The following is a 27,575-nucleotide window of genomic DNA, read 5'->3' on the forward strand; positions in this document are numbered from 1 at the left end:
TCCTAGGCAGACAGGGACCAGTACATACAGGATGCTTGGTCTGCCAAGCAGTTCTGGGTGCTCTATGGGTGCTAGATGATTAATCCTCAAAACAGGTGTGGAGTGGATACTGCACTCCCAAGGGAAAGCTAATCTAGAGAAGTTAATGCCTTGTTTGAGGCTCTACCGAAATTGTAGGACCAGAATTGAACTCAAGTGTAAATGGCTGGCCTGAGCTGTATATCCCTAATTAAATACTTACAGATTATAAAGAAAAGGACAATCACATGTTCTCACTGTTCTGCATAAAGCACTTAATATCTTGGTCTATTTGTTTCTTATTTGCTTGAAAAAAAGGTTTTTTTCATATTGTCATCTTGTCCCTAAACTTTCTGGAAAAACCAGGCATATTTGTGCTGAGGTAGAGCTGAGGTAGAGGAGGTAGGAATGATCTCATTAGGAAGAAATGCACATCGTGGGGTCACACACCTTTGATCACAGTGTTCAGGGGGTATAAACAAGCAGGTCTGTGAGTTGAAGACCATGGTGGTCTACATAGTGAGCTCTAGGCCAGCCAGGGCTACATAAAGAAACAGTGAGAACCTAGCTCACAAAAGGGAGGGAGAGGCAAACAAGACAGGAAAAGTACAAGGAGAGAGAGCCCTGCGTGCTCATCAGTCTCCGTTGTGCTTCTGCTCAGGGAGGAGGAGGAGGAGGAGGAAGGACTAGGAGAACTTAGCTTTGTCGGTCTAGGGGTTGCTGGGATGGATCCTGAGGTTCTGGTAACATGCTGTTTCTTCCCTTGGGTGACGGTGAATGGGAGACACACATTTCACTTTTAAAAGGTTCTCAGGAAATGGGAGTATAAAGCTTGGGTATGGTAACAAGCATCCTTATTCCAGTGCTTGGGAGGCAGTCACAGAGGGGTCTGTACGGGACCAGCCTGGGCTACCTAGTGAGTTCCAGACCAGCTATGACACACACTCTCCAGAGAAGAAAAACAAACTATTTTCTAGGTGGCTCCTGTGTGGTTAAGAAATAAGCTATTGAAAATGCTAAGCATCTCTGTTTCAGAGGGCTTTGTCCCAGAGTGTTTCTGGACAGTTTCTGTTGGCTTTGTGGTGCTGGCCACGACTGAACTCAGGCTCCATGCTGTGTGGCAAGCACTTCTCTGCCTGAGCCATCTCCTGTTTCTCAACTTTTTTTTTCCTATTTGAATAGGAACCAGATGATGTTTTCTTAACTTCTACCTTATATAAAGATGATGATCAGGAAACACGTCTAGCTCTGACTGAAGGCTCCAGGACAAGGAAGCTTTCTAAAGGAGAAAGGTACTGTTGCTGTGTGTGGGCGTTAGCACTTACAGTCTGTCCTAAAGGGATCTGAAAAGTGAAGGGGCTAGAGAGATCACTTAAGGTAAAGGTGTGTGCTGCCCAAGCCAGGTGACCTGACATGGATCCCTGGAACCCATGTAAAGATACTCATGGCAAGCCACTCCCTCCAATAATAACTTTATTTAAAAAAAAAAAAGTATCAAAAAAAATTTAGCTTTTGGGAACCATAATGAAATATTTGTTAAAGTGTTAATTATAGTCATTTTGAAATTAGTGTATGTTTGGCAAGTTGATTGCCATGTGACCACTTTATTACAGAGATGAAAACAGAGCTGTGATCCCTTCAGAGTATCTACCTTTCCCTCAGAAGGCCAGGAAGCGGTTAACGGAACAAGAACTGCATGCCGTGTCAGAGAAACTCTCACAGCGGCTCTCTGAACTGGACTGGGCAAGTCTTGTCTTTTAATCTTGGTTGAGATTTCTGTGGTTAGCCTTTCAGTGGAAGGTGCTGTTCTCCCAGCAGAAGATGAAACCTAGGCTTAGGTGTTGGGGGATGAGCTGTGTTCTGGGTTCTGTTAAATAGCTGCATCAGTCAGCCTGGTGGGAGTGGAGCATGCTTTTTAATCCCAGTACTTGGGAGGCAGGTAGAGCACTTGAATTCAAGGCAAGCCTGCTCTTCAGATTGAGTTCCAGGGAGTGATGGAGGGGAGGCTCAGCGGTTAAGAGCACTGACTGCTCTTCCAGAGGTCTTGAGTTCAATTCCCAGCAACCACATGGTGGCTCACAACCATCTGTAATGGGAACTGATGCCCTCTTCTGGTGTGTCTGAAGACAACTACAGTGTACTCATATACATAAAATAAACACATAAATCTGAAACAAAAACAGGTGTGGTGGCCTTCGCCTTTAATCCCAGCACTTGGGAGAAAAGGCAGGCAGATCTCTGAGTTTAAGGCCAGCCTAGTCTATAGAGCAAGTTCCAGGAGCTACACAGAGAAACTTTGCCTCAAAAAAAAAAAAAAAAAAAAAAAAAAAAGAGGAAAGATTTGAGTTCCAGGACAGCCTGGGCTACATAGAGCAATCCTGTCTCAAAACCAAAAAAGAGTTCCCCAAGTCAAGCAGGAAGGACACAAACAATGGCACCCCACCTTCCTTATATAACTAAATGTGGCATGGATTTATTGAATCCTGATAAAAATGGGATCACTTAATGTAATTATATTAAATCATTTATTTTTAGTTACATCTCTATACCTTTGTTACCAAGACTGATGTGGTATTAAATTGAATAGTGGGGTAACATGCTTGCATGAAATCTATGTGACTTTCTGTAAAATTTATTGAAGTTGAGTGTCTATAGCACTGATTGCTCAAAAAACAACAAAACAAAACAAAAGTGAGGTCTGAGCCCCACTAGCTGGTCTAGAACTTCTTACACAGGCCAGGCTGGCCTTGAACTTGCTGTGATTCTCCTGCCTCTGAGATCAAAAGTGTGTCTACCCATGCTTTAGATGTCAAAAATAAAGCTGGCTGTTACTGTGCCTCTCCTCCCAGCACTGAAGACACTGAGGTAGGAAGATCATGAGTTCTAGGCCTGCTTTGTCTGCTTGGTTGGCACAAAGAAATCTTAAATCAAATATATAAGATGAATGAAGTAAAGCTGTAGGTAGGTGTGTAAGATACACACATAAGTCTCTACTGCCAAAGATGACTTTTAGAAGGCCTGCTCTCCACTACTGTACTCTGGACTTCCTGCCGAAGTCAAGGACAGACAGTGAAAGAATTTCTCAATAGATGTTAAAAACTGCACTGGGTGATCGAGCAACAGACGAGACTGATGGTAAAGATGCTGATGCTGCAGATGAAGAGGTGCACACTGGGAGTGAGGAGATGCTATCGCAGCACAGTGACAGCGTCATGGAGTATGGACCAAAGAAGCCTAGGCCAGGTACAAACCCAGAGGCCTAGAATGAACTGTCCATGATAACTTTTCAAGTAGTTCCATGTGTTAAGTTTCATTTTATATAAAGATAAAAAATAATAGCAAACTCAAGTTGGTATTGTTTCTTACTGATATTTCTGTATGTCACAGCTTATATATTACTTGTCTAACTATGCACTGTTGTTTCCTTTTAAAAATTTATGCTAACACTATATATATATCCTGTAACTTTAACCTATTAACCTTATTTAGGAAATGTTTGCTGATATTTAAAGAACCAGTTCATTCATTTGAATGGTTGTATAGCTGAATCCACAGTGTGCCCCATTGAGTATTAGTGTTTAGCCATGTTATCTTTTACTGTAAGCATGCTGCCATGCATGTATTTACATTCTGTTCATGGACCCAGACAGGAAAGAGACAAAGCTCACAAGTTACTTGTGTCAGAACCAGGAGCACTTCTCTTCCACAGAACCTTATACATAGCATACATTCTACAGCCTGAATTCAACCCAGAGTTGAATATGCAATGCCTATGTACTTAACAGTACACATTTTCGTGTGCGTGTGTGTGCATGTGCATTTGTGTGTGTGTATGTATGTAGGTTTGTTCATATGAGTGTGTGCATTTGTGTTTGTGAACATGCATGTGGAGGCCAGAGGCCAACATCAGGTTTCTTCCTCAAGTGCTCTTCATGTTATATTTGGAGCCAGGCCCCCCTGACTGAGCCAGGAACCCATAGATATAGCAAGGATGGCCATAAGCTGGGGTTACAGATGCTCTGTCACACCCAGCTTCTTAAGTGAGTGCTGGAGAGCCAAATGCATTCGTAAGCAGCAAGCACCAGCCTCCCCATCCCTAAGTCTGTTTGCTTGCTATGACTGAACACACAACTACATATCAGGAAAGAATGCACTTAGCACATTAGCTTGTCATTCTCATATTTTTCTTTTAAAGATTTAATAGTTTCCAGCTTAACATTTCTGACAGTCAGGAACTAATGGTGAATGACTTTTCTGTGTTGCAGGATTTTCAACGTACAGAAAGGCACCTCACAGGTCCCATTCGCTGTCACCATCTTCAATGAACAAACACAGACAATTAGAGAAAGAGAGAAAAAGGCAGCACAAATCTAAAGGGACAGACTCACGCCATTTCCAAGCAAAGGTACGCTCCCCCATTCCCTGACTATTTATTCCTCACCACTCAAACACCATTTCCCCTCAGCCGGATGTTTCAGTGAACATACTCCATTGACCCAAGGTCTAAAGTGCACCCACTGCCTGGGTTGAATGGATGGCAGAGGACTGTATAATATGGTATATGTTCTCACTAGAGATACGGCCATGAAGTCAAGAAAATAACGCAGTTAGTGTTCAGTGGGTGAAGGAAAAGAGGTCAGTGTGGCCTGCTCTTTTCAGATAGAGGTCAGAGGTAAAGGGAATTAGGAAAGATACAGTGGGATGAGACAGTTTCTGATTAGAGGAGGTGGCCGGGAGCTCAGCTTTTAAGAGCACTTGCTGCTCTTCCAGAGGACCCAGATATGATTCCCAGCACCCGTACGGTGGCTCACAACTGTCTGTAACTGCAGTTCCAGTGGGTCCAAACCCTCTTCTGGCCTTCACAGGTACCAGGTAGGCAGATACTCAGAGCACAGACAGACATGCAGGCAGGATACTTGGTATCATTACCAGGGAAGATGTGCTGTAGACCAGAGATTTTAAAATGTATGAGTTTAGAACACTTACTTGTGTGCTATAGTGATAGGGTTTGGTTTGGTTTGGTTTTTTGAGACAGAGTTTTCTCTGTAGCCGTGTCCTTGAACTTGATCTATAAACCAGGCTGGCCTTGATCTTGGAGATCAGCCTGCCTCTGCCTCCTAAGAACTAAAGGTGAACGCCAGTACTGCCTGGCGTGGTGAGTTTTTATAATGTCATATTTAAAATGGTGAAAACTAGAGTTAGTTCACAGGACATAAAATAGTTCTATCTCAGGGGTTGGGGAGATAGGCAAGTGCTTGCCATGCAAGCATGAGGACTGGAGTCTGATCCCCAGGTTCAGTAAGAGACCCAGTATCAGACAATGTGGTGGGGAGACTGAGGAACACCTCCCGCATGCAGTTATACTCAGATGTAACTTTCATCCAGTAGAGTAGCATTATAAAACCTGTGAAAACAGAAGAAAAACCTCTGCCTCCAGCTTCATTTAGGTACCGATTACAAGTCTGTTAGCACAATGTATTTTTATGAAGCAGTCTGAAAGGAACTTAGGAAAATGTGAATGAATTAGGTATTTTTAGACTGGGAATCCAGAGGAATGTTCCTGACAGCTGTCTTGTATGACCTTATTCTTTCCAGGCATTAACTGAAGCATTTGAACGGGTACTAAGAAAAAATAAAGTTCAAGAGAACGTTGGACTTCGAGGGATAAGGGAGGAGGAGGAAGAAGAGGAAATAGTGGGTAAAAGTCTGCACCTGTGATGAATGCCAGAGTGAGAAGTGCATCACTGACTCTTAGGAGAAGGCAGGGCTTCATGGTACAAGATGTCCTCCAGCTCAGATACAAGAGGACTAAAGTTTAAGGCCTAAACTTTGGCCTTAAAGGTTCTTGTATAATGGTTTGTAAAAAGTTAAAATAGATACAGTTGACAAAGAGGAGGCATGATTCCCAAGCATTGTGTACCGACTGTGAGAAACCCAAGTTTTTGCTTTCTGCACCTCAAAAGATGGGTGTGGTGGTACCTCCCCTTAGTCCCAGCACTTGGGAGGCAGAAGCCAGAGGACATCTGTGGTTTGAGTCCAGCCTGGTGTATATATTGAGTTCCAGGATAACCAGAACTAAATAGACCCTGTCTCAAATAAACCAACCAACCAAGAAAAAATAAGTGGTTTCCAGACTTACTGGAAACGGGAAATGCTTATGCAGATCTCCAACGAAAGCAGGACAGAGGTGCAGGAGATGTAATTCATGCATACTTTGAATTGCTTAGGTTTTAAAATACAGTTAGAAAAGGTGGTAAAGAAACCAGCACATAAAAATCTCAGTAGCATTGTACTTAGGGTATGGGACCAAGGTTACTAAAGCTGGGAAAGGCCGCTTTGTTGGGGAAGAGAGAAAATGAGATTAAAGAGGTGGTTGGTAGTCAGCTGTTCCTGTCTGTATGTCGTCTGAGATGTACAAAAGCGTTTGTAGACCCCTTTCTTTCTTCTGTCCTTCTCATCGGCCTCTAAGGAAAAGTCACACAGGGAAGCCTTTCCGAAGAGAACTTCAAAACGGAGCCAGGTCCAGAAGATTTATTCCGGAAAAACTGCAGCTCCAAGTCCAAAAGGTGGTGGCCTTCTGAAGTCAAGCAAGGCATCTCCAAGTAAGAGCCTCTGATGTTCTTGATGCTAGCAGGCTGCCTCTGGGCACAAAGGTTGCATTCCAGAGGCTGGTTGAAACAGACATCCACCAGTTAGCTAAAAGGCCCTTCTTGTATTACTCTTGTAGGGCTGGGTTTCTGTAACCAGAACCAGACTCCTAAATCAGGCGCCTTATAGTCATCTATGAACATCAAAAGAATTGCCAGGCTGCTGCTCTGACAGAAGCCTCTCTCCACTCATACCAGCCACCCCTTTTTTTAGTTGGTTGCTCTATTTGTTTTTGGAAAGCTGGTACAAGGCAAGGGATGCTCCAAGCAAGCAGATGGCCTGCTCAGCCCTATATGCTGACACTTGGTTTTCCTGAGGTAGATAGAGCCTTGGTGCAGGGAAACAAGGTCAGGTGAAATGCCAGGATTCCAACTATTTCCCATCAGGGACTGTTCTCTCCTAACCATATGCCTGCAAGCAAGCTGAGGTGGCTTCCATTTTCACATACAGGAAGCATCTGCCTGTAGGCCCTGAGGCTGCTGAGGAGTGTGGATGGAGTCCTCAGGACCATAGTCGGAACTTTTCAGCCTTTCATCCTCAATAGTGGGAATACAAAAGTATCAAGTACACTCCAGATGGTTCTTTTTAGGACCAGCACCACAGCCCTGAGATTAGCTTAGTTCAGCAGGCAGGTGGGGAGGAGTATTTTTTTAGACAATTGGTCAGATTACCATCTCTCATTTCCTCACAGTGAAAGTAAAGGAGCACAGTCTTCTGTCCCTGATGCTAGAACAGTTTCCATTTCTCTATGTTTCTGACCCAACACTAACCAAAATGTGGAAGCAGCAGATGGCACAGGTTGAACAGCTCAAAAGGGAAGCACAGAGAGAGAACCGATCCAAGAAGAAACTCCAGGATGAAGTAAGCTCCTGGCCAAGCATAAGTGTGTGAATATACACAGGGAGCTTGTCATCTGACCGCATGATTAACCTTGCTTTGTGTTCTCCTTAAAGATAGAAGAAGCCCTGAGAAGGCATGACCTCCTTACTGCTCTTGTCAAGAGAGAATATGACCATAACAAGAGACTGGTATGTTAAGAACAAACAGTAGTGCCATTTTCTTCATTGGTACCAACTAGGCAGCAGACTCTTGTAACCTGTGGGAGTGGGTATCTCGGGCTTTAACTCAGAACTGATGGGGAAAATATATCCCACACTGCATGGACACAGATTTGAAAACACATAGCAATTTTTATCCCTGCCACATGGCTGTTTTTCACTTCTTTATAGTAACAAATTAGAGATGGCATTTTCTGAGATGAAAATCCAAGCTTTCAGGCATAATGTGAAGTGCCTAGCCTTTCTCTTTGACAAGCAAAAGGCAGAGTTGAAATTTTACCCCATTTCTGTCTCTACCTCCACAGCCCATGTAGGTGCTTAAAATCATAGCTTAGTGCTGTCGTCTCCGATCCCAGGTAGAGAGCCAGTTTTGTAATAATTTGGATTGGAAATCATACTTATCACATCAGTTAATATAGTGACAGGAAATGGCAGAAGTCAATCTGCCAAAGATATTTAAAAATTCTTAGTTGGGAATAGGGTTAAGTCATGGAAATATTAATCTTAGTTTCTAAAAAGCCATCTCCAAAACTGCCTATGGATCTTTACTGAGTCAAGGACATCTAACCCAATAGACAAGAGATGGAATCCGTGGTTCATCAGTACTCAGGGCCCCACTTACTCTGCACAGTGGGTCCATCAGTGCTACTCCACATTTTATGGGATGGAGCTACAAAGGGTGAAGAACCTGTGTGGGCCAGTGGTCTTTTCTGCATGTCCAGCTTACAGCTGGAAGGTACTATTCATGGTGGGTAGCTGAGGGGATGAAAATGGATGCCCAAGCTGGCCTTCTGCTTGCCTTCTTCCCCACCTCCCTAGCAAGACTTCAAGGACCGAATTCACAGACAAAGGCTGACCCAATCAAAGATAAAAGAAAATCGTCATCAAAGTGTTCGTGCCCGAAAATATTACGATGATTACAGAGTTCAGCTACGTGCAAAAATGATGAAGATGAGAACCCGGGAAGAAATGGTATGTGTACCTTTCTGTCTGTCTACCTTTGCTAAGGGGAACTTGTGTTTTATACCAGTCTCTTTGTCTACAACTCTTACCTCAGTTTGGATCCAAAATCCAAATCCAAGTCCCACATGCAGTCAGGATTTGTGCTGGATGGTGCTTCACTGCCCAGCTGTGGATTCCCGTCTACCCTTAGTCTTCATGGCCCTCCTCCTAACATGCAGCCATAATTCCCTCAGACCTCCTACACACGCTCTACAGTACAGCTGCTCTAAGGGCTTGGGAGCACACTGCAGACAACAGAAATTAAGGTATGCTTGCATGATGCAGAAGGACATGCAGGGAATGACCGTGCTGTGAGCTGTTCCCACAAGACACGCTGATTGTCTTAGTCTAATCAAAGTCTGAGGACCCTCAAATTACTGATAAATTCTATTTCTATAGTAAAACTTGGTCATAGTTAAACTGGATTAAATAAAACCAAAGTTTTCCTGAGGAAGATGCTGTTATGGTTTGGGAGGTTAACTTGCCTAAGATAACACAGTAACAAATACATGCTGTCAGCAGTGTCATTTATCCAGAATTCCACCTTATGAATCTCTAGAACAGCTGTTTAATGGTGGCTGCCCAAATGCTGACCCTCACCTTCTCCCGAGTACTTAGTGAGGTGCAGAAACATTTGTGTCCATCTTGTATGACATACATAGATGCTTCAGAAATCCTTCCTGAAGGCAGTAAAGAATGGTACATGAGAGGGTGCTGTGCACCATTCATCAGTAAGAAGGTACAACTGAAAATCACAGCCGACACCACTCACACCCACGGGAACTCACGAGGATGGCTAAAACAGAAGATGGAACGCATGCAGGGCTAGTGGGCTTATAGGGGGTGTGACTGCATTTGTAAATCTGGCAGTACTTCGGAAGACTACCGGAAGGCTAGGTAGGGATAATAATTTTGGATGGATATATGTGCGTGTGTACCCACATAGCAACCAAAATTAAAAATGGTCTGTCTGGTCCATGCCTCTCAGTTTATGTAAACCAAATTTATATTCACACAGTAGAGTGACAAAAACTGACAGCTCTGACCACAGGATCTGACCTTGGAAGTGTGCTGGGTTAAGGCTGTGTTCAGAGCAGGCATGGAGGACAGTAGTGCTGATGAAAATGGGTTTCATGTTTTGAGCGGAGAGTTTCAATTCTGAGTCTACTAAAACCTACTTACAGTGTGTGTATATTTTAAGAGTTAATTTTATGTATGTGAATAATGACAAGGAAAGCTTATTGTGAAAAGCCTTTGTGAAATGCAGTATAATTTATGATTAAATAACCAACAGATCTTTAAGAAACTGTTTGAAGAAGGTTTACAAATTCAGAAACAAAGACTACGAGACCTAAGAAACTATGCCAAAGAGAAACGCGACGAAGAAAAGAGACAGCACCAGAATGAGCTGGACTCAATGGAAAACTACTATAAGGACCAGGTGGGTTTGCTGCCACCACCACCTGTCAGCTTGGCTTAGTTCACTGCTGGCTAATATGCAAATTAGCACAGAGCTTTGCAATACTGGACAGGCTAGACTGATTTGTTTCCAAGGCAAATTTAAGACAGTATCCACAACAGTATCAGCAATGTGTGTTGCCCTATTTCCATTTTGATTTAAGATGGAGTATTAAGAATAACTGCATTGTGATTTGTTTTTCTTCTTCCCTAGTTTTCATTGCTGGCGGAAGCCATCTCACAGGAACGTCAGGAACTCAAAGCAAGACAGAAATCCCAGGCTCAGGTAATAATGGACAGGACAGGAATTAGGAGTTATTCCTAAAAGGAAATAGAAAATATTATTGTAACATCAAAAGAATGGAGAGAAAACAGAGAATCCATCTCTCCTCCCAAGGACCTGATAGGCTCTGATGTTACCAGCTCTGGTCTTGGAAGGGAGCCAATAAATTACCGCACTCTCTGGAAGAACCTGCTAAGAGCAGGCAAATGGGGGGCTAGGGGTGAGAATGGAGGGGCCTGGATGAGAGTCACAAGCTTCAGACTGAGTTCTCTTTCAGACATTACATAAGGTGAAGAGGGAGCTGAGGGCTAAAATGGAGAAGGAAATCCAGCAACTGCAGCACATGATAACGCAGAACGACGATGATGCTTTCTTCCGGGAACTAGAAGCTGAGCGCTTCAAAGCACGGCTGCAGTTGGCTTCCTTCCAGTACAGTAAAAACCCTTTCCCAAGAGGCCAAACTTCATAGGTGATGTTTCCAGACCCCTTAATATGAACAGAGCTAGACCTGAGCCAGTAAACAGTCTAAACAAGAACATGCCTTATTTATGTATTCATGTTAAAACTTAGAATTTTTTTAAAATAAAAACTTTTTCTTAAAGCTTACTGCTTTTGAATTTATAACCTAAAACCTGAGAAAAGGGAATAAAGGCACTTTATACTAAAGCAGTTAGCAAGTCCTGCCAGCCCACTGTGAAGCCTGTTGATAGAGTCAGTAAGTTATTGACTACTAAGGAAATCCAGGACCAAGAACAGCACCTAACAGGCTGTGGATGAAGCCAATAATGGCTACTGTTTGGGGGTTCAGGAGCTATGTAGCCTTAAGTCCTCCTCTGCCACGTAAGAGCTGGCTTCCATCTCCCTACTTCCTGGCCAGAAGAGGTCATCTCTATTCAGGATGACTGGCCTCTTACTAGTCGACTAGAGTTGACCCTGTGCAGAGGCTGGTGGTGAACTGAGTGTAGCAGTGCATGCCTTTATCCCAGCACAAATAAAAGCCATCAGTTTATCATAGCCCACTGGGAACAGAACTCGAAAAACACAAGAAAAGTTTTGTTCTGAGACAGGCTTGCATTCCTATTGTAATTTAGGCTGACCTCAAACTTCTCAAGCCTCTAGCAGGCTCCTGAGTGCTGGGAATTTACAGGCTTGCACCACCATACCTGTCAGGAAAATTACTTTTTATATAGCCTTTTAACTGTAACTAGACAAACCAGTTTAGAGTATTAACACAAAAGGGTAATAACCCTCTGTAATTACTTCCATCTATCCTGTAACTAGTCTCTTGACTTCATGTTATCCTGCTATGATTATCTGGGTAGAAAACCCAAACATCGGGACATGTTTGCCCTTTGTTATTGTCTTTGTTAGGGCTTTACTGCTGTGAACAGACACCATGACCAAGGCAAGTCTTATAAGGACAACATTTCATTGGGGCTGGCTTACAGGTTCAGAGGTTTAGTCCATCATCATCAAGGTGGGAACAGGGCAGCATCCAGGCAGGCATGGTGCAGGAGGAGCTGAGAGTTCTGCATCTTCATCTGAAGGCTGCTAGTGGAAGACTGACCTTCATGCAGTTAGGAGTAGTCTTAAAGCCCATGCCCACAGTGACACACCTCCAACAGGGCCACACGCCAAATAGTGCTACTCCCTGGGCCAAGCATATACAAACCATCACAGTTATAAATAATAGAGGCAAAGTACTGGTTACCACAAAGCAGTCAAATCAAAGTGGTTTGATTTATATACTATTAATTACCAAAGATCTTTAATGTACTGTAACTTTTAGATAAAACCAGTAAACATAGCCATGTGAATCAGAATGTCTACCTACTGGGGAGACACGAACAAACATTTCTTTACCTCAGGACATTGGCAACAAACAATTCCACCCAAATATAATCTGATGAGCCAGTGAATTTACTGGGGCATGCTACTGAAAAGCCGTCCCGATAGGTGTTGACATGAGAGCATCGTCACTGGAGTGCAGCCCCCCTGCAAGAGTCTGCACCAGCAGCTCTTCACCACTGCAGGCCTTCCAAGACTGCATGAACATGCCTCGCAGGGGTTAGTGGGCTTCCTCAGTCCTGGAAACATCCCTCATCCCTCTAGGAAAGAACTGGAGGAAGTAGCTACATATCACTGTCTAGACCTGTCACACATTGCTGCTGTTTGTTTCCAGCTCTTCTGTTCTGTTGCAGCTTCTGCTGTAGAGATTCACAGACCACACTTTATGGTGAAGAGTGAACCCACGTGCATTTCTTCTCTGTCTGTATTTAGCTGTACTCTCATTAACTGGCATTCACAGAGATGGAACTCGCCTCCTTTTCATTTGCAAGACTGTACTGTTTCACACCAAGGCATGCTGGCAAAGGTTAGGCCATCTGCCAACCACAGTGCTGCCCTCCAGGCCCCAGACAGACCTGGTTGCGGATAAACATTTTTCTCTCAGAAGTCCCACCACCTCAAGCCCCCTAACAACCACTGGGAACATCTTAGCTGCCATGGTAGAGAACCACTCCTCTTCCTGCTCCACCTCAGGGCAGCTGGGTCCCTGCATCTACACCCTGAAGGAAAGCAGCACTTTCCTACTCACGGCTTCCTGCTATCACCTGGGAAAAACCAAACATGTTTTTCAAAACAAGTAAAAACTCAGTATCCTTAAAAACCTCGCTGCTGTGACAGTGCAAACAGCATTCATTTTATTGCTCAGCTTCAGCATGGGCACATACATACGTACATAGTTACTCTTTAAAACCATTTATACAGGTGTTATTGATAAAGCTCATGTAACAAATGAGTGAAATTACAAAGAACATCAAGGCTAAAACCTTTGTAATAAATACAATGGAAATGATAAAACTTTGTTTTTAAAGTCAGTTCAGAGAAAAGGAAGAATATTACATAAAGTGAACTAATTACATCTAGAATAAGCAACTCAGCATTTGGTACAATCATCATCCTCGTGTGAGAACATTAACCACCACACATGGCCCCGACAGGAAGCTGCAGCTGAAGGGCAAGGTGCTGTGCTGCTGACCCTGCAGGCACTGGAAGCATCTAACACCCATCAGTGCAATCTGTCTGATGCACTACAAGTTCAGAGCAGATTTAGTGTTGTCAAAGAAAGAAAATTACAATGGATTTAGGAGAAGAGAAATGTGTGCTCTGGCCTGTAAATGTGGGTGGGGTGGGGGAGCAATGTAAAATACTGAGCAACAAACTGCAACACAAAATGTACAGGGTACGCAGCACTACTTTAAAACTGTGCCAGGAAACAGTGGCCCTCTTACTGCAGGTAAGCACAAGGTAACCATTGGTCAGAGTTAAACTTTCCTGATGGAACAGAGCAACTGGAGGAAGGATGCTCGGGAACAGATAAATATTCACATTAAACACAAGGTAAGTCCAGGTTCTGTGATACTGGGGATTTTTGTTTGCTTAGCACCTATTAGGAAGTAATCAGGTAATGTAATTTTGAAATTGAAATCTAAATCATGTTTTCAGATGTCATGTGCTATTGAAAACTGTTACATAGGGCAATTTCCTTTAAAGCTCTGTCAAGTCACTGTAATAAAGTTAAAAGGCACTCAAAAAGCGGTGGGATTTGCCTGCCTTACACTGCATGGAAAACCACTGAAAGCAGCATCTCCTTATCACTGCATCCCTGTCAGTTATGGTCCTCGCTCCTCTGGAGACAGGGTCTCAAGTAGCCTCAAACCCACTGTGAAGGTGAGGCTGGCCTTGACACGCTGACCCCTCTGCCTCCCTAATGATGGGATTACGGGTGTCAGCCACCAGACTGAGCTACACTCTGTCAAGTGTTCCTTAAGACCTTGTGCCAAGCTCAGCAAAATTTGCTATTCTTATTTCACTTCAATGTTTAAAAATAATAGCGCATTGTTCTGAGGTTGAATTCTAAATTCCAATGTGATTTTTTTAATGGTTGTAACCCCTCACTCCAGAAGTTTTGTTACCTTCTAGATCATAGATAAGGTGGGCCACATGCCTTGAAAGCTTAACCTCAATGCCTGAAGCCAGCAGAGTGGCAGCCTGGCCTACACTCCCTCACTTCTAATGAACTCTTCAGTTTTTCATAAATTGTATGATTGACTTAGAGTCACTCTTAATTGAGGCAAGATCTGCCTTGTAGCTCAGGCTGCCCTCAAGATCTGCTATGTAGCTCAGGCTGCCCTCAAACTTGAACTCCGTCCCCCCAACCCCCCGCCAGTTTAGTTTCCCAGGAGCGGGGCTCACAGGCATGGTCAGCATGGCTGACTTCACTCATGTCTGACATTCCTGGTCCACCATGCCCACCACCACCTCCAGCTCATCCAGTGAGGTAAAAGCAGGGCTCTCTACGCTTGCTAAACCTAAGCCATCTTTAGAGCAAAAATTTTCCTTTTAGAAACTTAATTAAAATATAAGTTAGATGTACTTATTAGAGACTTTGGTTTATAGAAATAGCATATAAGAGACAAGCTGACCCAGCAAAGAATGAAAATCCACCCATCACATACTGAGAAGCTACAAAAATGCAGTATTTCAGTTTAAGATGAAAAATCCAAAATACCTGATCTTCTTGATTCAAGAACATGAGGTTTTTTTTTTGTTGTTTTTTGTTTTTGTTTTTTTTTAGGTCATCTTAAAAACAGGGAGGGTAGCAAATAAACTCAGTTTAAATGGTTGCATTAAGAATTTCCAAGAAAGTCATACTTGAAAAATATAAAACCCCACTTAAGCTACGGTGACCCACATAATGCAAAATATAACACTCTGCTATAGAAAAACACAACTAAACATGTAAATGGCTTAATTTCATAAAGGTAATAATCCCTTTAGCCAATTGTTTACAAAGGTGGAACAATCCAAAATAATTTTATTTAGTTTATTACAAAGAGTAAGTATAGGAGCCGTTCAAAAATCATGTTGTCAATCAAAATGAAACGTGACTTGTACCGACTGCTGGAGTTGTCTTGCTGTGCAGGAAAGACACGAGTCTGAGAAGCGATTTGGATAGGTAATCTTGTATAAAAATAGTAGTAGTCTTTTAAGTGTAGAATACTGCCTAACTCTGGAGATGCAGGGGTCAGCATTCTTTAGGTTCAAGGTATTAATTTTTAAATAGCAGCTGAGTGTGTCCTCATGGCAAAGCATAAAGACCTTTATTTTTCCTTGAAAAGGAATTTCAAAATTGTCCTTTCCCCTCACAGTGTCCTAGAATCTAAGGAGCAGGGGAGGGGGCTGTCCTGTATCCCAGCGTTCTCTGAAGCGCTGCTGAAGGAGGCTGTTGGCCAGGGGATAAATAAGAGTTGCAGGTAAGTCCTTGGCGCTCATCATTCCACAGCAAAGCCACATGTCTCCTCGATGGCTGTTAGCAGCTTTTCATAGAGCTTCTCATAGCTTTCATAGGGTGGAATGTCTATTCGATTGAAGCTGTGAATAAGCAAACCAGACTTGATCATTTCTCAGAACAAGTCAACAGTGCAGCAAGGGAGCATTACACAGGCTTTGTGTCACACAAAGTCAGAAGCTGGCAGTCCTCTGAAGCAGAGATCACCACTTTGGGGTTTGCCTTCAGATTTCTGAATAACTTTACTTTTAAAATCACTTAAAAGAAGCGTTCATCATTTCTTTTAAACTAAAACCTACCTACAACGACAGAGAAAAAGCTACAAAAATAACTCACCAAGTGTGGGCTTTTGGCAAGTTGTTCGTGCAGGCATCAATCTGGTGTATGGTAAAGAGCCGTGGGCCTGCAGCACCTGCCAGTGAAGGAATGTGGGTCAGATCACAGCAGGTACACGAATCCATCTCCAAAGCCTCAGAATAAATCAGAACATGCACCACAGGAGCTGAGGAGCACCTTGCATCCACACACTAACTTGAGGGCTCAGGAAAAGTAGCCTGGCTTTGAGGATGTAAGTGATGTGTGGGGTAAGGCCTGGTGCCGTAACATAGGCATTGCTGTCTGAGGAAAAGGCTTAACTGATGTCCCTCTGCCAGCTATGTGCCATAGAGTATCTGCATCCCGAACAATAAGAACACATTTGGTTTGCCTTTTTTTTTTTTCTTTTTCCAAGACAGGAGACAGGGTTTCTTTGTGAAACCTTAGCTGTCTTGGCATTCCCTCCGTAGACCAGGTTGGCTTGTGCCTCCCAAGTGCTGGGATTAAAGGCCTGTGCCACCACTGCCTGGCTTGCTTTTTTTGTTTTTTATTTTTGAAATAGGATCTTGCTGTATAGTTCAAGATAGTCTTAAACTCAAGATCCTCCTGCTTCAGCTCCCAGAGGACTAGGATTGCAGGCATGCTATTATGCTTAAAATACACATTTGAATCATATTTAAAACAATGACACCCTAATGTAAATTTAGGCTTCTGGCTCAAGCCAATCTTAGTGAAGATTAGCAGTCTACAGTCTACATGTGCAGTTAGCACACATGCCCTACAAATACACAAGAGAAGACGACACCATGCTCCACAAATAGGGATGTCCAGGCTTTCTGAGCACTCTGCAGGCAAGAGCTGATACGTTCTGTACTTGTCTCACTGTGTGGATTCTCCCTCCTCACTAGAAGCTTTGAAAACGACGAGCTTAAAGACGAAGAAAGCAATGGCCATCGACTGACACACCACAACCATCACAATGTTACCAACTCAAACAGCTTATTCCACAGAAAAACAATTCTACAAAACTGAAGATGGTTATAAATAAATGGCTTGAAGTCATGTGGTAAATAAAGTGCTCTGAGCAAACAGTTGGCTTTCAAACTTCATGCTGCCTCTCTCTGTTAAAAGAAAGGCAGAGGAGGCATCTCGGGTAGGTGAAGGTTTTTGCCAAGCTGAGATGTGAACATGGAGGTGGATGACCTTCCCTACAGAATTAAAGCAAGGCGACCACAAAATGCAAAACAGAGCACCAGCACAGAGGCTACCCTCCACTCCGAAGCGCACGCTGCCATCACAGAAGCTGTCAGGACAGCCTTTCCAGGAGCTGCGATGGGAGCTCCATATGCAGTCAGAGGGGATCTTTATAAGCACAGGGCTTAGAAAACAGCAAATACCTCAAAAACTGGGATCCGCCCCATCCCACCCCACCCCACTCCTGCAAGAGTGGATGCCAGGTACCCATGCGCCCATCCCGTGACATCTCACCTTGTAGTGCTTTGAAGCCCTGCAGAGGCACTCGAGAGGACCCTGTCACAAACTGGAGTAACCGTGCTCGTCTCTCTTCATCAAAAAACTCCACAGCTTTCCAGAACCACTTGACCACATTGCTGTCTGGGGTACAGTGTTTTAACCGGGTGTTGACCTTCCAGTCACTCACGTCAATTTTGCCAAGTCCACAAATAATGAGCTGTTGAAACATTTGCAGGAGTGGTGAGCCAGTGGACATCAAAGCTGGGCCTCCCAAGACTTCTTAGATTTGCAGTGAGCATTCCCCAAGTGGTACACAGCCAAATTATCTGAAAAGCTTTTCAAAATATATACAACAGACCCTATACTGCAGAGATTCTAACTCTGTGTCTGGTGGCAGCAGGTCTGAATCTTTTTTTTTTTGAGACAGAGTTTTTCTCTGTGTAACCTGGAACTCACTGTTGACCAGGCTGCCCTCAAACTCAGGGACCTGCCTGCCTCTGTCTCCCGAGTGCTGGCATTAAAGGCATGTGCCACCACTGTTCTGTGAGGGTCTGTATCTTTAAACCTCCAGAGGCATCTACTCATTGTAGGTCCTGTTCCCAGTGTCTGACAATCACTGTAATGGACTCTGACAAGATCAAAGATTTATAAGAATTCCAGTTTAAAAATACAATTCTAAAATTTTAAAACATTAGACAGAAATCAAGACTCAGTAAACACAAGCTGGGTGTAACACCCCATGCCTATAATCCCAGCACTTCAGATGCTGAGTCAGGAGGATCAACATGAGTTTAAGGCTAGCCTGAGCTACTACCTTGTCTCAAAAAGAGGATGAGAAGAAATAATGTAGAGGTTTATCTGTGCCTTTCTTAGGCCTGCATTGATTTACATTAGTTCTAACACTGTTAGCTTTGCAACTGGAGGCAGTTCAATTTTACGGTGTTGTTTTCGCTAATCCCACAGTCACCTCTACCTTATTTCACACGGGAAAATGGTTAAGAGTGTGCAGCAAAAAGCTTGTTGGATACATAATATAATTCACTTAGCAACTTTGAAATTATATTAAAATGTAAAAACTCGAGGGCCAGGCATTGTGGCACACACTTTTAAACCCAGCATTCAGGAGCAGAGGCAGATCTGCTGAGTTGGAGGTCAGCCTGGTCTACACAAAGTGAGTTCTAGAATAACCAATGCTACATAGAGAAAACTTTGTCTTGAAAAATAAAATAAACAAACAAACAAACACACACACACACAAATTCTGCTGTAGTATTTCACTTGACATCCTGATACAATCAATACATAAGAACTATACCAAAGCCAGGCAGTGGTGGCGCATGCCTTTAATCCCAGCACTTGGGAGGCAGAGGCAGGTGGATTTCTGAGTTCCAGGCCAGCCTGGTCTACAGAGTGAGTTCCAGGACAGCCAGGGCTACACAGAGAAACCCTGTCTCGAAAAACCAAAAAAAAAAAAAAAAAAAAACCCAAACAAACAAACAAACAAAAAACAAAAACAAAAAAACAAAAACAAAACAAAACTATATATACCAAAGTCAGTTGGATACTAGTAACATATCTCTTCGGAGTCCAATACTAAACTATATATGTATAAATATTCAAATCTTCATGTCTCAGGCCAAGTGCTATATTACAGCCATGCTCCACCACTCGCAACAAACCTCACTATTTCTTTCATAGCAGTTCAGTTTTAAGTTGGATATGTTTACTGTGGTACTCCAAGTGTCAGCTTCACACAAAAGGGATTAACTGTTCAATACAGAGCTGAGTACTGTTGTTATATGGGTGTTTGCAAAGGCCCAGGAATGGTTAAACATATAATTTGATCATTTCATTTTTCTAAATGCATTCTAGCAAAGATGAGCAACTAGTTGAGCTTGACATTTTATTCAAATAAATTTCAGTATGTTAGAGACAAAGTAATATACTTAAATAAGCCAATTAGATCAAGAAATGACAAAAAGTTGGGAAAAGGGCCCAGACTGCAGGATGGCTCAGTGGGTAAAAATACTTGCTAAAAGTATTTTAAAATACTTGCTAAAAGTATTTTAAAAGTATGGTAACCTGAGTTCAATCCCCAGAACCCACATCCATAAAGAGAGAACTGACATCACAAAGCTGTCCTCTGACCTCCACATGTGCACCATGGAAAGAATTTTAAATGGGAAGAGCGTCTGTGTGACTTGAGAAGGAAAGGGACTTGAGAGGCGGCTTAGCTGGTGGAGTGTATGACTCTCTAGGCTTAATCCTAGAACTCAGTGGGGAGCAGAAAGCCAGCAGTTAAAGGTCATCCTCATCTACATAGTCCCAGACTAGTTAACAAGAAGGAAAAGGATATATAAATTAACAATGTCTCCATGCGGGGCTGGAGAGATGGCTCAGCTTGCTATACTTTTAGAAGAGCCAAGTTTGGTCCCTAGCTAACAATCACCTGTAACTACAGCTCCAAGGGATCTGACCTCTCTGGTCTCTGAGGGAACCTGTACCAATGTGCACACTATCTACACACACACGGACACGGACACACACACATGTACACACAGACACGTGCGCACACACTCATATACCCATAAATAAGAGATTGCTTACCTACAGAAATTCCAAAGCCCAAAATATTTCCTGTAAGAATTCTCAGAGGATTGACTCCTGAAACTCTGAAAACATTAGAAAGTACCACATTCCTCTACAGACAGCAGCAGAGTCACAATAGTAACACACTGACCTCCAGCTCCTTCTCATCAAAGGTCTTCAGCAGATGCTGTGGAATGACTTCGTTAAATCCCTTCTGCAGCGCCAGGAACTGAGCTTCAATGCCTCGCAGAAATCTCCAGTTTACGTAAAGCCTGAAACATTGGTCAGGGGCGTCATGTGACTGCATAAACTCAGATTTGGTAATTGCCATAAATATCTACTTTGGCAACTTTAAAGTATCTATCATCAAAATTTTCGTCTAATAGGGCTGAGATACAGGTGAGCTGGACAGTCCTGCTCACAGGCACAAGACCCTGGGTTCAATCGCTGGTCTGAAGACAAAGAATACTAAAAAAGTAAAACAATTTAGTCTAATGTCTAAAAAAAGTTTAAAACTAAAGGGACAAGTGGACCCTGAGTACTGAGACAACTCAATGCACTACAAAAGCAGTACGTTCAACCACTAGCCAGCAGCCTCAGGGAGCTACTCTTCAAGACTTGTAATCCCAGTCACCAGGAGGGCTGAAGCAGGAGAATCAAACAGTTCAAGCCTTGCCTGGGCTAAGGAGTGAATTCAAGGAAGCCTGGGCATTCAGTGAGACCTTGTCTTAACTTTAAAGTAATCAAGAGGAGATGCAGCCCAATGGCAGAGCCTTGCCAACACAGGCAAAGCCTTGCACTTAGCCCCCAGCGCTGCTGACTGACTAAACAAAACAACTCTTCCAATCAGAAAAACCTCCTAGTAAACTGAACATCTACTACAACTCAGGGTCTGAAGTTCAACTTTAGTTCAGATTTGTTAGTTACCATAAATATCTATTTTGGTAATTAACTATAATAACTTTAATAACTTTTCTAATATTTAAAAAAAAATTCATTGGTGTTTTGCCAACATGGATATCTATGTGAGTGTTAGATCCCTGGAGGTACAGACAGGTGTGAGCTGCCATATGGGTGCTAGAAATTGAATCCAGGTCCTCTGAAGAGCAGTGAGTGCTCTTAACTGCCAAGCAATCTCTCTAGCCCCAACATTTCTTCCTTAATTTATACTACACAAGTTAATAAGCAGAATAAAGAGCTCAATCTCTTGAAGACTGACCATTCCTGGGACGGGGGTCAAGGGGTGACTTGAGAATGCTGTCAGAGCATGTGAGGAGCTCTGTCTGTTTATTCAAGAGGAAGAGAACAGGAAAGGAGGCAAGGTGGGAAACTAGTAAACCCAGAGAAGATGCTGTCAGAATAATGCTCACTGTTCCCCAGAAGCTGGGAAACCTTGGAAGATGTCAACTCACCAACCAAAATACATTAAGATACTACATCTTTTGTGAAACTTCCCTTGTACCTTTTAAAATCTGTTTTTTGAGACAGGGGTTCATTAAAATGTTATATATGGTATGTGTGATGAATAAATATGTGTATTATTTGTGACTCACAGGCTGGCTACAGGACAGTCAAGGACGACTTTCTATACACCTGATATTCCTGCCTCCTGAGATCAAAGGTGTGCATCAACATACCCAGCTTAAGAATATTTCTGGGCTAACTTTTAATACTAACTGAACATTCTTATTCATACTTAGCTGCATGTATGTTTCTGTAAAAGGATTCTAAAAATGGGGTTGCTTGAAGGGTAATTTTCATGCTCATATAGAACCTGGGCTGCCCAGTGTGTCACTTCACAGCAGAAATCATGTTGGCCACAAGTATATGTAGACCAAAAAAATATCAGGCACAGGCTGGAGAGATGGCTCAGCAATTAGGAGCACTGGTTGTTCTTCCTAAGGACCTGAGTTTGATTCCTAGTGCCCACAGGGCAGCTCACAACCATCTGTGACTCTAGTACCAGGGAATTTGATGGCCTGCTTTGGCCTGCGTGGGCACCAGGCATGCACATGTTGCACAGACATACAAGCATGACAAACATCCAGACCTAGACACAACTTGGGAGGTAAAGGCAAGAGGATCAGGAATTCAAGGTCATTCTCAGCTACACAGCAATTTGGAGGCCAGGATGGGCTATAAGACGCTGTCTCCAAAAGGGGGTAGGAAGGACTACTAGCTTCTGAGCTTTGGAATGTCAGCAGCCCATGAGAAAGAAGCCTATTTTACTGAGAGGCCAAGAAAAGGAGCAGCCTTTGATACCACACTGGAGTCCAGTGAACTCAGATAAAGCCAGTCATTTATGCCATCCTGGCTGAGGCCTCAAATCTAAGAGCCAGAAGGCCCACTTTGGCCTTTTAACCCTAGCTGACAGCTTGTGGACTAGCAGTGCACCGTACCTATTATTCTCAGCCCAATTATCAATCCCAGGAATGAAAAAATAGTCAAGAGTGGGAGTTTTTAAGTCATTTAATTCCACAGAAGTTTGTTCAGCAGTAACATTTCATAAACACTGTTTTTCTATATTGATATTCTGGAGCTGTATTTTTTCCCCCTAATTCAAACATTTACCTGACATATTCTTTCTTATTTTCTTCAGTGACGGGGATACTTTTACCATTTGGTTTGAGTTCATGCTGAATAATTTCACCATATGCATTATGTTCAACACAGAAGGTATGGTCCAGAACACCTGTGATATCATTTTCACTAGATAAGAAGCAAAAAAGACACATTAACAGGGGAACATATCTCACATCTCCGACAGTGTGCTCTTAGTGAGGTGTTCAGCTAAGACAGTACTGCATGCGATACAGCAGTTACAGGACCAAACTCCTCCCACCAGTTCTTATGCTAGCCTGCCATATTCTCTTGCAGAGAAAAGTCAAAGAGACTTCTCCTTATAAATACAGACAGCATTTTACTTCCTGAGCAACAAGAATGGGTTCTGTCAAAGAGACACTCTTTGAGAACAACAATACATTTCTGGTATCCAGATAAAAGGCTCTTCTGAACATGAGCACCCTAAAGAGAACAAGCACTTGAGTCTCTTCTGTGAGAAAGTGATCTGTGAATTCTATGAAACTGAGCCCCTTTCCCATGCAGAATCAGCTAGCAGTTCTTACTTTGGTTTTTTTGTTTGTTTGTTTTTTGTTTTAAAGGATTTTTTAATTTAATTTTTTTTTTATTTTATGCATGAGCACACCACCATTGCTCTCTTCAGACACACCAGAAGAGGGCACCAGACTCCATTACAGATGGTTGTGAGCCACCATGTGGTTGCTGGGTATTGAACTCAGGACCTCTGGAAGACAAGTTGGTGTTCTTAACCACTGAGCCATCTCTCCAGCCCCAGTTCTTACTTTGTAAAGTATGGTTCCAACAATCATTGCCTTCATTAAAATGAAATAACAGGACAGGCAAGATGTGGAAAGAATACTGGCTGTTCTTCCAGAGGACCTGAGTTTATTTCACACTAAGTGTGAAAAGGGCTCACTGCATGACTATAACCTGAGTTCAGTCCCTGGAACCTACATGGTAGCAATTTTGCTACTATTCACTAGTATTTAGAATTTACTATTTTATCACATGGTGGCTGAGACAGAATCCACCTTAGTCTTAGGATACTATTACATATAGTGCTTTAGCTTAAAACAAACAGCACTTTCAGCCTGGAAATCTAAAATTCAAAATAAAACACTTAAAAATTCCCATCAGGGTATGCATGTAAAGTATGTATGAAATGAATTGTGTTTACACTAGGACCCCATTCTCCAAGTATCTCAAGGATATGCAAACATTCTAAAACTGGTGAGGGGATCAAGATTAGAAATACTTCTCGTCCCAAGGACTTCAGATAAGGGATGATCAATCTGTAGCAGATTTGTTTTCCTTTCAAAGTAACAACATGAGACTCCTGAAAAGGCCTAGATCAGGTCTCAAAGTCTGCTACCAGCCAAGCCTGGTGTTTCACCAAAGAAGCTTCTTTTTTCAGCAAATGGAAATTATTACAGAGATTCACAACTAGACATAATGCCAAGAGTAAGTGACCATGGGCTGTCCAACCCAACTTGATAATCTACAATGCAACCCCACACACAAGGCCCAGGAAGATGTCAGAAGAGAGCAAGCAGATCCCAAGAGCCACAGACCAGGAGACCTGCCATGAGACAGTGTCTCCTAGACATGACAGGACAATTCCACAATAAGGTCTTGCCTAAACAAGACCTGCATAGTGACAATACTAGTTGTCATGCCAATATGGAGGGGGAAATCTCTCAAGGCTCCCCACCTAGATGGAGAGCTACCGGCAGTCGATGACTGTTGAGAAGAGAATCGGTTTTCTCCAGGGATGAGTGACCAGATAGGTTACCTAATCCCAAGTAATCCCTACATACAGATACATACTAGCAATACTAAATGAATTCAACATGTGTGTGAGCTCATGTATGTATGTATGTGAGTGTGTGTGTATGTACGTACATACATGTGTGTATGTATGTGTGTGTATGTATGTATGGATGGATGTGTGTAACTTCAGTTTGAGGGGACCTGACACCCTTTTCCAGCATCCTCAGACACTGCATACACATGGTACACAAATATGTATGCTGGCAAAACACTTATGCACATTAAGAAATATTTTTAAAACCTTTTAAAGTAATAACATGGGCTGGAGATATACCTCAGTAGTAAAGTCCTTATCATACTAGCCTCCCTTTCAGGAATCTTAAATGTGCACAGAACAGCAGACTGGGCGTGGGGTAGGAGGAGACTCTTACATGGTTTTATCATAAACCACACTTAACATTTTCTGTGCATATTTCAAATTAAAAAAAACAAGTGCGTTAGTTTTGAAATGTATCTTATGTTATTATTTGCTTTTAAAAAGTGTATTATTATTATTATTTTATCTTGGCATGTATAGGTGTTTGTCTACATGTATGTGTGAGCACCACATGTGTGCCTAGTGCTTGAGACCAGAAAAATGAAACAGATCCCCTGAAGGTAAAGTTACAGACAGTTGTGAGCCACCATGTGGAGCTGGGAATTGAACTCAGGTCCTCTGGAAGAGCATCCAGTGTTCTAGCCACTGAGCCATCTCTCCAGCTTTTCTTTTTCAGTGTGTTGTGAGGCTGTCCTTGACTTCATGATTCTCCTAGACCTCCCAAGTTCAGGTTTTATAGGGATGAACTATCAGATATAGCTTGTATTTTTAAGATTTACTTTCATTATTAACTGTATGTAAGTGTTTATGTATGGGTATGAATGCCCAAAAAGGCCAGGTTAGATGTCCTGGAACTAGAGTTCCAGGAAGCTGTGAGCTACCTAACATGAGTCCCAGAAATCAAACTCAAGTCAGTCAGTTCTCTGGCAAGATCAGTACATGCTCTTAACTGATGTGGTTCAGCAGTTTTTGTTTTGTTTAAATTTTTTTTAAAGATGTGTATGTGGGTGTGCCTGTGTGACTATGTAGACTGTGTATGTCAGGTGACAGTGAAGGCTGAGGAGGCATCAGATCCCCTGAAACTTCATGATCTGCCTCATGAAGAGTCCTGGGAACTGAACTGGGTCCTCTACACGAGCAATAAGGGCTGTTAACTACTGAGCCATCCCTCCAGCTCCTAGCTTGTATCTTTTTAAAAGCTCAGATGCTAACTATGATAAACGGATGTAAGATTCAATACATACAGTATCCACACCAAACTATTATGAAGGTCTGGATCAACTAACTCCATGTCGTCCAAAGTAATTGACTTCCCAAGCAACTGTTTATAAAAAGGTAATGTGAAACCACCATCAATATAATGTCCATGGAATACAGCCATTCCCATTATTCGTCCAACAAAGTGGAAATAGGATAAATGTTCCTGAAATGAAAAAAAAAACAGAAAAGAAAGAAATACTCGTTAGATACTCTTCAGTAAATTGTCTTCCTCTCCCCTCCCCTCCCCGATTTTGTCTGTCTGTCTCTGAGTCAGGGCTTTACTCGCAGCCCAGTCACTTTCCCCACTGCTGGGATTACAGGTATGAGGCACCACGTCCACATCTCTCTCAGGGCAAAGGCCCTTTAGAAAATGATTCCTTGACAAACATTTGAGAAGCTACTTGCACATCCTGTTCTCTGAGTACATTGTCAATAAACCTGTTAATCCTTTCACTGCTTCCTTGACCAGCCCGAGACTGAACTTCAGGACACCATGGATTTAAGACGTGGATTTAGTCTCCCACTTGGACTAGTCTACAGACTACTGTCTACACAAAAATTAATGAGTCCCTATGGGACTAGTCCACACTTGGATATACAAGGAATAAAGACAGTATCCAGAGAGAATACTCATGAGGAGAACAGCAAGGTGATGGAACCCAGGGGACTGAGTCTACTCCTGGAAGCACCCAGCATAGGTCAGATGACAGGCAGATGGACAGTAGTGAGCTGTCAAGCAGCAGCTTCACCTTAACCAATAACTTCCTAACGAGCTTTGGTCACCACATGTAGATACAACTGTACTTTCACCAGACTGTTTGGTTGGTTAGCTATCTGTACTTTTAGATTATTTTGCTTTTCCATTTAATAAGTAACCTTTAACTTTAAAACTTGTTTTATCTTTAAAATATCTATTTTAAGAAATACATGCTTACTTTAAAATATTTAGATAAACCAAACACAAGCAAAGAGGACATTAAAAATTACCCATTATCGAACACCCAGACAAAATGATTATCAGTTTTACGGCATGGACCTTTTAATGTTTTCTCTTACATGTATCTACTCATTATTATTTACTTTTCATTTAACACCACTTAATGTATAGTAAACACACATCAGTATCACACATCCTCTTATCTCACAGTGTGCCCTTGCATAAAAACAGAACAGAGATAATTAGAGTAACAAATTAGCTGTAACTACTGACACCTGGACGAGAAGCTAGTGGCAGGGATCAAACTTGGGCCTCACAGATGCTAGTCAACAACACAACCACTGAGCAACAGCCCCAGCCTGAACTTTGAAGGATTTAATAATGTATTATTATAGGATTGAATGCTTAATATGCAGAGTCTCATGTAACTCTCACAATCCCTTACTAAGGTGCAATTCTTCCCATTCATTTTTAACAATAAAATAATTGAGGTTTAAGGAAAATAATTATACCACAGTCACAAAGATAGTAACTTAATATAACAAGACTATGATTCTACATCTTTTTGTTTTCAGAAACATGGTCTTACACCACAATCCAAGCTGCCCTATAACCTGGTAAGAGCCAGGTTGGCCTAGAACTTTCATGATCTGCTGCCTTAGCCTGGAAAGCACTGGGATCTCAGGCATAAGCCTGCATACCCAGAGACTTCATGTCTAATTTCATAATCTGTG

The 27,575-nt window shown here is 42.5% G+C and overlaps 2 protein-coding genes across 3 annotated transcripts in view; one reads left to right on the plus strand and one right to left on the minus strand.

The window, feature by feature from the left end:
• Cep95 (centrosomal protein 95) overlaps window positions 1-11,073 on the plus strand; it is a 29,265-nt gene extending 18,192 nt beyond the window's left edge. For both annotated transcript variants that reach the window (XM_028780688.1, XM_028780687.1), the window contains exons 9-20: window positions 1,201-1,310; window positions 1,632-1,761; window positions 3,108-3,261; window positions 4,284-4,423; window positions 5,614-5,712; window positions 6,488-6,620; window positions 7,358-7,527; window positions 7,620-7,694; window positions 8,544-8,696; window positions 10,021-10,167; window positions 10,399-10,470; window positions 10,745-11,073. In XM_028780688.1, coding sequence (XP_028636521.1) covers window positions 1,201-1,310; window positions 1,632-1,761; window positions 3,108-3,261; window positions 4,284-4,423; window positions 5,614-5,712; window positions 6,488-6,620; window positions 7,358-7,527; window positions 7,620-7,694; window positions 8,544-8,696; window positions 10,021-10,167; window positions 10,399-10,470; window positions 10,745-10,936 — 1,575 coding nt within the window. In that variant the 3' untranslated portion in view covers window positions 10,937-11,073. The remainder of the gene's footprint in view (window positions 1-1,200; window positions 1,311-1,631; window positions 1,762-3,107; window positions 3,262-4,283; window positions 4,424-5,613; window positions 5,713-6,487; window positions 6,621-7,357; window positions 7,528-7,619; window positions 7,695-8,543; window positions 8,697-10,020; window positions 10,168-10,398; window positions 10,471-10,744) is intronic.
• Window positions 11,074-13,125: 2,052 nt separating this feature from the next.
• Smurf2 (SMAD specific E3 ubiquitin protein ligase 2) overlaps window positions 13,126-27,575 on the minus strand; it is a 99,575-nt gene continuing 85,125 nt past the window's right edge. The window contains exons 14-19 of the mRNA XM_028780536.1: window positions 25,889-26,067; window positions 22,769-22,906; window positions 20,349-20,469; window positions 17,624-17,825; window positions 16,157-16,232; window positions 13,126-15,903 (exon numbers count right to left, since the gene is read on the minus strand). Coding sequence (XP_028636369.1) covers window positions 15,804-15,903; window positions 16,157-16,232; window positions 17,624-17,825; window positions 20,349-20,469; window positions 22,769-22,906; window positions 25,889-26,067 — 816 coding nt within the window. The 3' untranslated portion in view covers window positions 13,126-15,803. The remainder of the gene's footprint in view (window positions 15,904-16,156; window positions 16,233-17,623; window positions 17,826-20,348; window positions 20,470-22,768; window positions 22,907-25,888; window positions 26,068-27,575) is intronic.

This window comes from Grammomys surdaster, unplaced genomic scaffold (assembly GCF_004785775.1).
Source record: "Grammomys surdaster isolate TR1022 unplaced genomic scaffold, NIH_TR_1.0 371, whole genome shotgun sequence".
Taxonomy (NCBI): Eukaryota; Metazoa; Chordata; class Mammalia; order Rodentia; family Muridae; genus Grammomys; species Grammomys surdaster.